Source organism: Nipponia nippon, unplaced genomic scaffold (assembly GCF_047370975.1).
Source record: "Nipponia nippon isolate SJK-2023a ecotype South Korea unplaced genomic scaffold, ASM4737097v1 scaffold_6, whole genome shotgun sequence".
In the NCBI taxonomy this organism is placed as follows: Eukaryota; Metazoa; Chordata; class Aves; order Pelecaniformes; family Threskiornithidae; genus Nipponia; species Nipponia nippon.
Genome location: NW_028262380.1, coordinates 20,017,086 through 20,031,408, shown reverse-complemented (window position 1 = coordinate 20,031,408; position 14,323 = coordinate 20,017,086). Strand labels below are relative to the sequence as shown.

The 14,323-nt window shown below is 39.9% G+C and overlaps 1 protein-coding gene across 4 annotated transcripts in view; it reads left to right on the top strand.

Moving 5' to 3' along the window:
• PPARGC1A (PPARG coactivator 1 alpha) overlaps positions 1-14,323 on the top strand; it is a 369,128-nt gene that overhangs the window by 338,148 nt on the left and 16,657 nt on the right. For 3 of the 4 annotated variants that reach the window (XM_087737435.1, XM_009474546.2, XM_087737436.1), the window contains exons 3-7: positions 2,044-2,238; positions 3,198-3,320; positions 4,228-4,432; positions 8,551-8,596; positions 8,705-8,778. In XM_087737435.1, the coding sequence (XP_087593561.1) occupies positions 2,044-2,238; positions 3,198-3,320; positions 4,228-4,432; positions 8,551-8,596; positions 8,705-8,778 (643 nt within the window). Of the gene's footprint in view, positions 1-2,043; positions 2,300-3,197; positions 3,321-4,227; positions 4,433-8,550; positions 8,597-8,704; positions 8,779-14,323 lie in introns of those variants that run through there. The other variant, XM_087737437.1, reaches the window with a different exon arrangement.

The window sequence follows — 14,323 nt, the reverse complement described above, 5'->3', positions numbered from 1 at the left end:
TCCAGCTTTGTTGTCAGCTTTATAAGCTGCAAGGCTCAGTAAGGGGGGTGGGGGGGTGCCCCACCAGCTAGACTTGCTGGAGAAGTTCCTGGTGCGGGGTGGGGGGGCAGGCAGCCAGAACCCCCCTGCAGCCACCCCGGGGCTGAGGGCTGGCTCTCACCACCATTCATCCCACTGCCTGCAAGGGGTTTCAAACACCGTTGGAAAAAAAGTCAGCACTTCGTTACATTGCAAAGCGCTTTTTCGCCTGATAACGCCTTTTCGTACTTTTCTAGAAGTGACGCTGTAATGTTACTCTTCGCCTCTCAAAAAGTGTCTGTGAAAAGCTGCATTTGGAGCGTGGTTTTATTCACAAGGTGGCTTCCCTCTGCTTATTTCCATCCTCTGCACACTGAATTTTCACGGCACTGTGCATGTGCCTGCTTGGTATGGTGGAAATCACCAGATCCTGGGACTTAGACTCTTTTTCTCAGTGGCGAAGCTCCTTTTGGCCTTTTAAGTAAATGCTTCTCCTTAGCATTAGCTTTGCCTGAGTGTTTGTTTCTTGGGGATGATGCTGTAAGCACCAGCACAGTCTGTGCTCTGCCGTAGCTTTCTTGCTCAAAGACAGAGCTTTTCTGTAAGAAGCTGTGAGGTGTGATTTGGCAGAGAAGCCTGGCAGGAGCAATTATCTGTGTGGTTTATGAGCATTTCTGTTTGGAGTCTGGTAGATACAGTATTACTGAAAAAAGTCATTCTAAGGGGATACCCAGATTTACTTTATTTTTTTTTTTTCTTTTGTGAGGTGTTACTAGCAATGCTTTGTTGTTGACTTTTTTAACTTTTTTTTTGTTTTTCAAAGGGAGAGCTTTTGTTTGTCTTACTGGTGTATTCCTTCCTAGTTGACTTTTGAACTATGAGATTTGAACTTAGCTGAAATCTCTTCGCAGTGTGAACCTGGAGCGTGATGAACCACTCTGAAGCTGGTGGAAAAACTCCCAATTTGCTATCCCTGGAATCAGTGAAAGACTTTTCATTTGTTTTAATAGCACTAGGATCAGCCTAGGAATCCTACATAATTGATCTGTCAAGATCAATTTCCAATCTTTCTGAAAAATAAATATAATGATTTTTACACAATTCTCTTCTACAGAACTCTCAGTACTCCAAAAATCTGTACCTTAATATGCAGTAGGGACTATATTTCATTAAAAAATCAGAAGGCATTTAAATTTACTCAATTTGACAAAAAGAAGTCTTGTTGCTGAAATAAGATATCTAATATAAATTACCATTACAGCCACATCTGATTAGGAATTAATCTACTTTTTATAATTGCAGTCTGAATTAGATAAACGCATACAATAGTCGCATTGAGCACTCAAACGACGTAACTCGAAAGGACAACTTCAAAGGCAACCTGCTTAATACATTTCCTTAAAAGAAACCCAAAGAGCCTGCCATCTACAATATGAGTCCTAATGGCCAGTCTTATGCCAAAATGCTCAGGAGTGAGAAGGTTTTTGCTTGGCTTTGGAGCAATGACTTCCAGAAGTATGGAAGGGAAAACCTTCTTCTCTTACACCAGGCCGCGTATGTGAACAAGGTTTTCCAGATTTCACTGGTGATTCATTTTGGTCTTCTGATTACCTGTCTTATTCTGATTCTTGTAATTTTGTCAGGTCAATTAGCTGATGTTCAGCATTGAAAAGAGAAAGAAAGAGGCAGCCTGGCTGACACCATCATTAGGTGTCAGCAGCTTAGGCACATCCTGTAATACAATCCCTGCGTGATTACTTTCTGTTGTTAACACCAGATAAAAAAAAAAAAAAGAGTCGTGGAAAAAAAGTAAACTAGAGCCATAGAGTGCGAGTGCAAAGAGATTTCTCTTGAACGCAGAGATGGATAATCTTATTGTGCTTAATTACATCTTCTGAGATGCTGTTGCAGGTTACTGTTTCAAGGGCTGGTTTAACTGTGTTTTGACTGCTTTTTCACATACAGAGGCATCGTTTTTTTCCTTCTCTCACCTGGTTCCACTTTTTGTTTTGTCCCCTCCCACAGAAGATAGATGAAGAGAGCGAGGCAAACTTGCTAGCCGTTCTCACTGAAACCCTGGACAGCATCCCTGTGGATGAGGATGGATTGCCTTCATTTGATGCACTGACAGATGGAGATGTGACCAACGAAAATGCCGCTAGCCCTTCACCAATGCCCGACGGCACCCCTCCAACTCAGGAGGCAGAAGAGCCGTCTCTAGTAAGAACCCTTCCTACTGTTTAACAGGAATTGGATGTGCCTCTGGCTACCCGCTGCATGGGTATGATGTAGTCACAGTAAGGTCTGGACTTTTCATTTAGACTGGAAAGGAAAATCAAGTAAAGAACTGAAAACTAAGCGGGAAAAACCCCACCAAGTAGACATAGGATGACTAATAAGGCAATCTATTAAAAAGTGTGTTGAAGAGATTGTTTTTGAGATTCTTGTGCTAATGGCTGACACTTCCGCTTATCATTCTGTTCAGATAAGCCAGGGTAATGGTTTTTAATTCATATTTCATTTCTCGGGGCTCTGTTTGTGTGAATGTTTAGATGTCACTTTTGGTGATCTGTAAAGAAGGGCCCATTGAGTCTGGCGGGATGTGGGGCTAATTTTGTGCCTTTAACATTGATTTGACCAGTAAGCACCAGCTTAGTGCTAATCAGGGCAAAACTGAACCTTGGGTGAGGATGTGGGTGAAACCTTATATGCATTTTGCTCAGTAAAACCAGTTTGAGATGTGATTCTGTTTCTGCTGAACGCCCCTTATCACTGGCTTCTGCGGAAGCAGAGCCAGATACCTTCATCTTGACACCGTATCCATTAGTCTGTCCACGTTAACGCCTCTGTTTAGATCAGAGGCCTCTTCTGTCGAACAGATCACCGAGAATTTCATTTTGCCATGGATTCAGAGATCCAAGACCCTTGTCATTTCTGCTTGCCCTGCAGTATACTGCAGTAAAGGGAGCAGAAATACACTGCCAAGCCAGAAGAAAATGAAGTCTCTTTGCTCTGGGGAATATCGAGTCCTTCTTTCTGTTTTATTGTACTTTGCTTGCTGAAATTGATATAGCTAACTTTAAGTAACTATGCAAAAATTCAGATAAGTAATTTTAATCCATAAAGATGCATAACTTTACTCTTTTCCTTCCACCTCCCTTTCCCTGATGTGTTTGTAGCTTAAGAAGCTCTTGCTGGCTCCAGCCAACACTCAGCTAAATTACAATGAATGCAGTGGTCTCAGCACACAAAACCATGCAAACACTAATCACAGGATCAGAACAAGCCCTGTGGTTGTTAAGGTACAAACTTAATCTTTGTAATAAGGAAAAAAGGAAAAAAAAAAAAGAAAAAGTATAATAAGGTCTTTTATGCTTTCAGCAACCAAGCAAGCAGTAGATCTAAGTGTATTGTATTAATCTGCCTACTATCTTGCAACTGCTTTAAAAAAAAAAAAGTGAACAGATCATAGACTGGGCTCCAGAAAATCACCTGAGCTCCTTTATGCTCTGAATATTTCATTTATGCTTTTTCTCTTGGCAGAGTTCAGTTGTAGTCCCACCGTCTGTTACTCTCGCCTACTTTATTGATACACAGAGTAGTAGGGGGTACGATAAAATTTGCTGATGGGCTGGTGTTGTTTATGAGTGACTCCGGGATGTGGGACTGCCATTTTACCAGCTGTCTGAGCTAAGAAAAATGACACTGGATTCTTGGCAAAAGATGTGTATCAGCCATTAATTGGATAGAATGGGGGCTCTGACATAATTCTGTTAGCAGGCAGTATTAAACAATGTTTGTCTTGCCATCCACTGTAACTGAAAACGGAGCGTTTAGGGGTACTTAAGAGAGTTGTGAATACTGGGCTCAAGCGATCAGCAGCAAATTAAGGTTTAAACCAGCTTATTTTTTTGTTCACAGTAAAGGCGCTGTAGGGTCTTGTTAGTTACATGTTGCTGAGTAGGAACATTGAAATGTAGGAGAAATGAAATAAAAAGCTGCATAAATGTCATTTAGGAATTTTAAATGTAATTTTCTTTCCTTGTTCTGCAAACAATTATTCACAGCTCATAGATCTAGTACACTTAGACTGAACACTTCATTGAAAGTCTCATCTCTTCAGAAAACCTATATCCATTCTGATAAGGTTCAGCTCACTAATTTTAGCTTTTTTTTTTTTATTTGATTTTATTATGCCCTGTTCTTAAGACTGAGAATTCATGGAGCAATAAAGCAAAGAGCATTTGTCAACAGCAAAAGCCTCAAAGACGTCCCTGCTCTGAACTTCTCAAATATCTGACTACGAATGATGACCCTCCTCAGACCAAACCAGCAGAGAACAGGAACAGCAGCAAAGAGAAATGCACCTCCAAAAGGAAGCCCCATCTGCAGTCTCAGACAAATCATCTGCAAGGTAGGTGTGGGACGTCAGAACACAGCTTCGGTACCAGCAGTAATGCAGGAAGCTGAAATACCACGGTTGTGAATACCCTCGATACCTCTTCTGTTCTTTGGATTAGTATTGTAAATCTGGCATCTCTTCTGTGTAGGGAAAATTTTAAAACAGTATAATGAAGTTAGAATTAGTTAGCTAGATTTAGCTTTTAAACAACTTTAATCCTGTCTCTATTGCTCCCAGCCTCAGAAAAAGAATCTCAGGAGACAAAAGTTTAACAAATACCACATGTTAATATACCAAGCTAGCTGGAGATACTTATTCACGGAGTACTGTACCACTAAGAAATCATTATACCCCTAAACAAGCTGGGTAGGCCAGTTCATTAGTGAGCTTCTTTCTTTTTTGCTAGTGTAAAACTGAAGGCATTGTTAACCTGCCACATAGTCCTTAAGAGACAATAAATAGTGCTCACTGCTACAGAGGAAGCAATAAATGTGTCATTCCTGTTAAAGCTGGAATGCCGGTTTGTAATTTTATTTTGTAAATAGTTGAAAGTTTAGCTGCCACCCTGATCTTTCTCTCTCTTTTTAGATTCTTTATGGCCAAAACTAAACACTTGTGTTGACTTTTAGTATCCCCCAATGCATAAAGAACTGGTCTATATTACAAGTAGCTTCTGTGACAGACATGCAAGAACTTAAAGCCCTCTCTGTGGTTTTCTCTCCCCCTCTTCCCCTGCCTGTTTTCCCAAGATAAAGGAAAGCTGTAAAAGCTTATGAGCCCAAAGGGAGCTTTTTTTTTTAAAGTTACTGTTACTTTAAAATACATCTATGGGTATATATTGGCCTGGCATCTGGAAGGCTAGGTGCCTATCTCAGGCACATCAGTACAAATCCTGGATGACTCCACTAAAGTCAATGGAAGTTATCTGGCTGCAACAGAGATCAGGATATGACCCTAAATGTGTTGTTCTGGTATTTTTAAAGCAACAATTGTAAACTGTATATGTTTTTTCTTCTTTTCCGCTCCCCCCTCCCTGCATTTTCAGCCCCCATTAAATCTATTTTTTCACTCTTCACTAGGAAGTATAAGCAAACTTAATAAAAATAATCTTCCCTTCCCGCCACTAAATACCCTTCTCGCAGCTGTACATTCTGACATCCTAAGTATAGTTTTCCCCATTATGGTCTCAAATTCTCTGAACAATGTTTCTTGTAAGAAGGAAATCCAACTGCCCCTAGAGCTTCTTGGATGCCAACTGCTACTCCTTCTGGATGGCTTCAGCAGTCTGCTTCACAGCAAAATCCAGACTGAACTGCATGTGTAAAACCTGGGTCTCTTGCTGCAATGGTACTGAAACATAGACCTGCCAGAAGTTACAGGGGGCTTTATTAACACTGTTGGGTGTTAAGGTGATACGTGATAAGGTATATCATGTATAACATGCTATACACACATGTATGTTATACACATACATAGATGTATGCGTACACACGTAAATATGGACTATAAAATCTTCCTATTCAGATCAGAGCTGCATTTTTTCCCCAGCTGAGGCAATTGTGTAGAATCAGCGCAAATAAGCAGGGCACGTTCGGTTGTGGAAACAGCGCGGAAGGAGAGGTTAGGAAAGTCCAAAGGGATATATAGCTAACTTACCAGTGTTTAACAGATGGCTGTGACTTTGGTGGTATTGCAGGTGAAATTGCAGGCAGAGAGAAATCACTCTCTTCTTTAATTCCTGCGGTTTAATTTACAGGCTTCCGAAATGTTGTTTTTTCATCAAATTTGCCTCATACACCAATATATGACTTCAATATCAATGGATTTGCATACAATAGAAATATAAGAATATAATGCTTTCAGCTTGGACAGTCAATTCACGCAGAATCAACCTTGCAAATTTAACTGATATTTGCAGACCTGCAGTCATTTGTTCATACATTTAATCAAAAGTACAAGAAAATTGGCGCCTTCTGTTGTAAAAAATAATCAGGGTCTGATATTTTCTTTCAAAGTTAGGGAAAGCTCACAAAACATAAGTCAAACGGTATTTTCCTTTAGGGTTACTGTTGCAAACATATTGCAAACCCACGGGAATATCCACAAACCCATTCATGCCAAAGATCATCTGTGGTTTTGCATTGAAATTTGCCCATGAGGAAACTTAGTTCTTTTGAACCTGAATGTTTTCAATTTACAGGGACAAGCAACTTCATGTGAATCCTTTTTAATAAGAAAAAACCACACCACAGTAGACCTTGAAACTCTAATAAACAGGCACCGTGGAAAATGATAGTGTCTTGGCTAAATATTTACACTATCAATAGCTGTATGTGAGGACGAATCCTTTGCAGGAATTCTGTTTGGCCAAGCCCTTGCCTAGCAGTAAGAAAACTGATGGGTGTTTTGGTATGTGAATTTCTCAGTGGGAGAGCTCAGTGATATCTGCCCAAAATGAACACATACAAGTGTGAGATAACGCCTTGGTTCTGTGCCCATCTCTGGCAGATTTGCACTGTGCCTCAGTGCTTCGGAATTTTATATATATATATATATATATATATATATATATATATATGTTCTGATGTGGGACTATTCTGTGGGACTAATGAGAGCTAGAATGAGACTTTTTGGAGGCTTAAATAGCTCTTACACATTCAGCTTCCTTAGAAAGCCTAAATTGGCTAAGATTATGTAGACTTTTATCCTCTAAAAAAAAGTGGAAGCCTTTGTATAAAACTTTATTCCAGAGCCTTACTGTAAGGTCTGGGGTTTTTTAAGCCAGTTTTACCTCTAGGTAGCCACTGGCAAACATTAGTATCCCTAGATGTATATAAAATACACTCAAAGATGTGTCAGGTTACATTCAGTCTTACCGCATTTGGTTTTATGCAAAATCAGCGGCAGTGCTGAATCAGACAAATAACTCGTTGAGGTGCATCTCCTCACTCCAGCGGTGGCTTCTGAGGAAGGTGAACCTGAGGTGAACACCTAAGCTTCCATTTCTAACTTTCATATGGGGAGGAGGAGAAACAATATGTAGCTCTTGAGAATTGAGTTAATTTTTTAAAAAATGTAATATTACTTCAGGAATGCTCTAGAGCTTATAAAAGTAATCAATTTGCATATAAAATCCTTTAATGTTGATGGGAGCTCCAAGCCTGGAATGAATACGTAATATGCAGTAGTGACGCTCTGGACAAAAGATCTGCAGTGCAGGAGTGTTCAAGGGGAACATTTTGTCTTAAGTAATTAATTTGCAGAAGAGATCCCCTGCTGTTGTTCTTGGTACAATGCTCTCTGCGTTTAAACATCAATCTAACTTCTGAAAAGTAAAATTTGCAAGTAATATTATTTTTAATTTTTAAACATTTTACTGGCAATTAAAGGAATCTTAGTTGTATTACAGTATCCTAGTTCTTGACTTGCATTGGGAAAATACAAGTTTGCATGAATAAAAGCTACGAAGACTTGTATTTTTATAGCTAGAGCTTCATTTTTTGCATATGTTGGGATTGTAGTGCTGAGAGCTTCAACCCCATTTTTAACCATCTGTGACTATGTCTGTGGCTTGTCATAGTTTGCAGGATAATTTGCGAAAATTTGGACTATAACTGGTTGGACTCTGGCCTCATAGAAACAACCTATTCTCAGTGCTATATATAAAATTGTATATTGTAGAAGTAAAATTAACTGAATATTCATAACGTTCTGTTACTTCGTAGTTACTCTGCTGCTCCTGTTTCCAAATAAAACGTGAACTGTAGTCTAAATTAACTCTAAGAGAAATAACATTTTCACAGTGTATCCTGTAGAGTTCTTCATTGATTTTTAACATGTACCACTCTTCTTCAGAAACGTTCTTGGCATTTGGGTTGTGTACTATATTTCAGAGGTACAGTAATTGATGTAAATCATTATTGAAATTTAGATGCCCTTTTGGTACCAGTAATAAGGAATCAGGATGAGTTTCCTTATTTATCTAAGATACACTGAAATGGCTATTAAACTATCAGAGCTCAGCCCTAACTGACTAACATGGGATTCCAGCACCAAAATAAAAAGAAATCTTTTTAGTATACGTTATGGAGTGTTTAAATATTCCATAATCATTTTCTTTTTCCCTTTAGCCAAACCAACAAGTTTATCACTTCCATTGACGCCCGAGTCACCAAAGTAAGTACTAAAAAGTGCAAACATTTATAAAAGGGCGGGGGGTTCAATAGATTTTGGCTACAGCAACTCCATTTCAGCTTGTTTTTATAAATGTGCCCTGTCTTCCAGTGATCCCAAGGGTTCCCCATTTGAGAACAAGAATATTGAACAAACCTTAAGTGTGGAACTCTCTGGAACTGCAGGTGAGAAATGGGGAGTGCTGGCTCTTCCTTTAAGCATGGCTCGTGTGTGTGTTTGTTCATTTTAATATACCACGTGTACACTGAGATCTCGCAGAGGTCTCCAGTAGATTAACTTCAGTGCAGTTTAGCATTGACGTTTCATCCAGTTACCTGAGAAGGAATGTGTTTGAAAATATGGCTCCAAACCTACACAAGAGAGCATAATTTCTGGGAAAATATGAATGAAACCATTTATCTGTTCTACTTCCCCATTTCCCCATAGATTTGTGTACTGCTGAGCACCATCTTTCAAAGACAAACCCCACAGCACAGTGTAATAGATGTTACAGATGGAAAAGTTATGTCATCCAGTCTGTCTCCAGGCCAGTCTAGGGCTGTATGTGTCTGCATGTTTCAGTGCTTTGTCAATTCTAGATTAATATGTCACAAATAACAGCTTTCTCCTCTACCACTGAAAAACTATTCCATACCTTAGAGGTAATTTTTTAAATTGGTATTCATTTTATATTCTTGCTTTCTTTTTATTTCTTCCGTTAGCACACTTCACACAACCTCCCTTTATCCTCCTCCTCCATTCAGATCCCTGGTGTTTGTACCTTTTGAAGATTTGTAGATTTTTTATCATATGCTGGTTTAGTTCATGCATCACCCATTGCACTCATTTAATTCATCTGCTCTTCTTTCCACTAAAGTCAATTCCTTCAGACTCAGATCTGTCTTATTGCTTTCCTCGGAACTCTGTTTTGCCTCTGTTTTCCTGAAGTGTCCAGAAATGAGCACAAGAGCACACGTTGAGCTCCACCTGAGCTATTACCAAGACTGTTTTCTTTCTCAGTTATGTAATATTGAAAAGTAAGAGATGTACTTGGCACGTGTTTCTCTCAGGATAACAGTGAATTATAAATGTGATCTTTGGCATTTTGGGGGACATTGCAAAATATGTCTTCAGGTACCATGAATCAGCTTGGTGCCCCTAAATTTAGTGGCAGCTTTACACGAGAGCAGGCCCAAGCAATAGATTTGTGTATGTACTTGGGCTTTCACCCCCCAATAAACGTATTTCGCTTTTTCAGAAACTTCTTCATTAGTTCAGCATTAAAACATGCACACTTTCCTCTGCCGTGTCCTGAAAGCCTGCAGTCGTAGAATCATTCCTCTCGTGACAAAAGGAAGCATCCTTCCAGTGCACTTTCTTTTTGCAAAACCAACACAAACATGGCAAAATTCACTGTGTGCAGTAGGATAATCTCATTCAGTGCCGGTAGGCCTGAAGCATGGAGAAGCCTCTTTTATCATTACTGGAGAGCACATCTGCACGAGGGTGCCCATTTGTAAGCACACTGGTAAGTCAGTGCTTAGTGCTGCCAACTGAAAGGGGCAGATGAGGTGACTACAGCAGAGTGGTACAAGCAGCCGTTGAAATCACTGAAGGGAGCAATGTTTTCTCCCAGCCAGAAAGTCAGCAGCCTGCTCTTCCCATCAGCTGACTAGACAGAAACTGGGAGTTGGTCTGACCCCTGGATAGTCCTCTAGTATTGCCTCCGTAATGGCAACGGGAATGGTCTTGGTATTACCAGATTCATTCTGCTCTGTCAGCTGTGCACAGAGGAGGAAACAAAACAGCTCTGTAGTTGTCTTAGACAATACAACCAGGAGAACTAGCACATTAAAAAATGCGTCAGAAGCTGTGAAACAGCACAACTGGGTGAATATGTGAACAGGAACGTTGAACTATGAAAACATGATTTTTTTTTCCCCTCTGGAAGTAAATAGAGTCTAGCTAGAAAATAAACTGATGATAATCAGGAAGAAGAAGAGTTGGTGGAGCGTGTGTGGCCAGGGAGTTGGGGAAGCGTTACCAAGCAGTGTACATGATGGTGGCTCTTGGAATTCATGTTGCACTTGCTCTGGTCTTCACAATGCCTGGGGAGGAAGTTCCAGGAGATTGTATTTCATCACTTGGTAGCTTTATTAATCTCTGCCTTCACATACACGTAGATTTTATTTTTATATTCATATACGTATATAAATCTATTAAAAGATGAGTGGTTGTGCATGTCTTAATTTTTAACTCATTTGTATTGCAGTAGTGTCTTGTGTCATGAGTCTGCTTGTGCTGGAAGCAGACAAGTACGTAGCAGAAGCAATCTTGAGTACTGTAGAACTTACAGCCTATGTGAGTAAATCATGGCAGAATTGGGACCCACTTCAGTTAAAAAAAAAAAAAAAGGAAAAAAATAGTGGCAATAGTGATTAATAATACCTTGGAGTTCTTTAGTGAGACCCTGGCAATTCCAAATTATATCCAGATAACCGCATTGCTCATTGTCCTTATATAGGGCAGCTTGCACTGTACAAGCACTATTTATTATAATTTAAATAGGAGTTGCCTTGATCTCACTGCCGAATTGAAAAGACCATTAGCAGTGCTGCTCGCACTATCGAAGCACAAAGTATTTTAATATAAATAGCAGCTCTCTTGATCTCTCTGCTGAAAACAACATTGGTTCCCTCACTGATGAATTAACTATAGAGTAGAAAAATAAATAAATAAAAGCATTTCCCACATGAGCCATCAATCTTCGTCACACACACATTTTGGATTCATGTATCTAAAGTCAAACTGAAACCGTTCTCTTGCTGATGCTGTATCTTGCTTTACAACGGATTTGTTAGTAGTCGTGAATGTAACTTTGTCCTCCCTAAAACTGTCAAAACATTGATTTGTCAAATTACAAGGAACAAATATTTTTTTTAAGTACTTTCAAGCCACACATAAGAATTCTTTGAATGCACTTTAAATAAGTGGCCTATGATAGAGGAATAAGTCCATTGCTATATAAAATCCCAACTCCTGCAACTGATTTCTAGTGCTGTTCTAAGGAAAATGGACCAGAACATCACGATATGGAGGAAGTCCTAGGTGATGATAATGTAGTGGATGAAAGTTCTGTGTAAGGCGAGTCTCATTCTGAGTAAGAGGCTCGCAAGATGTCCTTCTCCCGTTGTTTCCACAGCTAGCAGTATTGCCAATGCCTTGCTAAGAGGCTGTGGGCTTGGAACTTCTCTGATGTCTTCCAGGAACATGGGGCGTTTCTGTGTCACTGTAAGACCTCATTCCTCCTTGTTACCTGTCAGGTTGAGGGGGCACCTGCAGGCGCAGGGACTAGGAGGATGATTCACCCTCTGGAGGTGTCTCTGTTTCCCTTGGTGATCAAGGGGTCCTCAATGATTGTCTTAGACTTTCTGCTGAACTTCTAAATGCCAGAAGTTAGATGGCGTGGCTCCTAAATGTTTGAAATTCAGCTCTCGCTGTTCTCTCAGTGTCTTTTTAAACCTTCACTCCTAAATACTCAAAGACATCACGTAAGTGCATGAAGTGAGTTTACAAGCTTAAGGCTCGATCAGTAACTGGAAGGCGATTTCCACCCTCTTATCTACAACAGGTGACTTGGTGAAAAGTCTCTCATTTGCACACAGATCCCTGTAATTTACCTGAGCATAACACTCCTCACCAGTCTTTCTTGGGTGCAAAATTTGATTTCTCCAAAAGATGACAGAAAAGGCTGTATGAACACAATCAGCTTGAGTAGTGATTTGGAATTCATGAGCATCCTTGAGGTTACTTACACCTTGCTATTTGCCCACCTCTAGATTTGTGTTGCCTCTTAGTTGCCAGAACAAATACTTAAAATCTATCATATAAGAACTTGTTTGACCTCAGAATGATTTCTGATAAAATGAGAGATGAGATGCAGAGAGTTGTCCAGGGGGAATAAAATCTAGTAAATTATTTGATATTTTCATGCGTCTGTGTTTATCCTCTGCAGCACTGACAGCAGGATTAAACTGAATACTCAACAAGCATGTACTTTTTTATTATATGATGGCTATTTAATGTTATTATATTTTCCTGGCTTCTGCAATCTTGTGCCACACAAAAGCTCTTCTGATTCTTTTACTGAATTGAACTGTTATCTTGTGTTCAGTGTTTTAAGTGTCCTTAAATAATGTTTCCCTTGACAATCCATTTTCAAACTTAAAAGGTATAAAAGAATTCATTTTCAATGCCTCTCAAAAGCCCAGTGCACATGTAGAAAGGTTCCAGGGCTGCGTTCCCCAAAAGACACTAATTCTCAGCCCCCTCAAAGCACAACAAACATCATCAAACATTTAAATGCTAACAGTTACAGTAGAGTTTTAGAAAGATCGGTGTCTATGTAAAACAGCATTGCAAATCAGTCCTAACCAGTCAAGATGTCACATTTTATGCAAAGGCCCTCCCCTAATTTCTGTTTATCAACCTAGCTGAATTAAATGAGTTTATAAGGGTTTTCTTAGTGAAGTTTTGGAATGTATCAAAAGTAGTTTCACTCTCCCAGGGACTTTCTTGAAAGAAGTTGCTCGGCCAAGGTGGCAGGGTCGTCACATGCAGACACCTTTTGTTGCACAGACATGGGGAGGGCGGTGCTGCTTTGGCAGCAGCGCTGGCAAATTGATGTACGCTGTTTTCAAGCACAAGATCACCGAGTGCATTCGTAGTATATAGACAGAGCAAGGCAAAGTGCAAACGTACCATTTACCGAAGCCATTCAATTAAAGAAAAGTCCCTACAAAGAAAATGGTTTTATAGCATGTCATGAAAAAATACTTGCCTTTTACTTTAAAAAGAAAAAAGACTGTTTAAGGGGGATGATTGTAGAGTATGTACCACTTCTAACAGATTTGCTGTGCAGAAGTACATAAGTGTGAGTGATGTAGAGGTACTTGTTTATTATAGAGCACATTTCAATGCAGTAATCATAAATATTGCTAAGGTTGTGCTCTGTTGAAATATGACCTACATACTCTTGATTGTTTGTGTTACGTGATTTGTCTGACACCCATTACATTCTGGGTAATGGCAGCCATTTGTTGCTGTGCACAGCAGGCTCTTTTGACAAAAGAAAATAGGCAGCAATAAAAAAGCTATAGTCTGAATTACATTCTGCACAGTGCTGCACTGCTGAGAGTTTGTGCAAGTGTGTTAACAATGCTCTGAACTGCCTCTTGTCAGCCTTCAGCCCGTAATGGCCATCTGTCCTTCCATAAATCTGTCAAAACCTGCTAAGTTCAAGAGAGAGCACAGAATATACCTTGTACTGTCAACGCTAAAATGTACATATTGGCGGAGAAATCGGCGCGTGTGAAATAATCCAACGGTTATAGAATGTTGTAACGCCGTTGATGTGGGATCATGGCCCTCGGTGAAGATTACCAGGGATTAGCGTGAAGATGAGCAAGTGTGCAGCCAACTGGTTTTCTCAAAGTTCACAGTTTGGAGACTGGTCATGAGACACGCTGAAGGTGGACTCTGTAGCAGTGACATGAATTCAAAACTTCACTCCCTCCTCTATCCCCCGATGGAGGAGTGTTCAAAAGTTAAATGAACATTTTCCAACTTTTATCCGTTTCTCCTTGCCTGTGCACTTCCTGCTCCTGCTTCTGCTGAAAACGAGGAAAAAAGCCAAAATGCCACGAGGAAGCCCTTTCTTAGGCTGTCCCC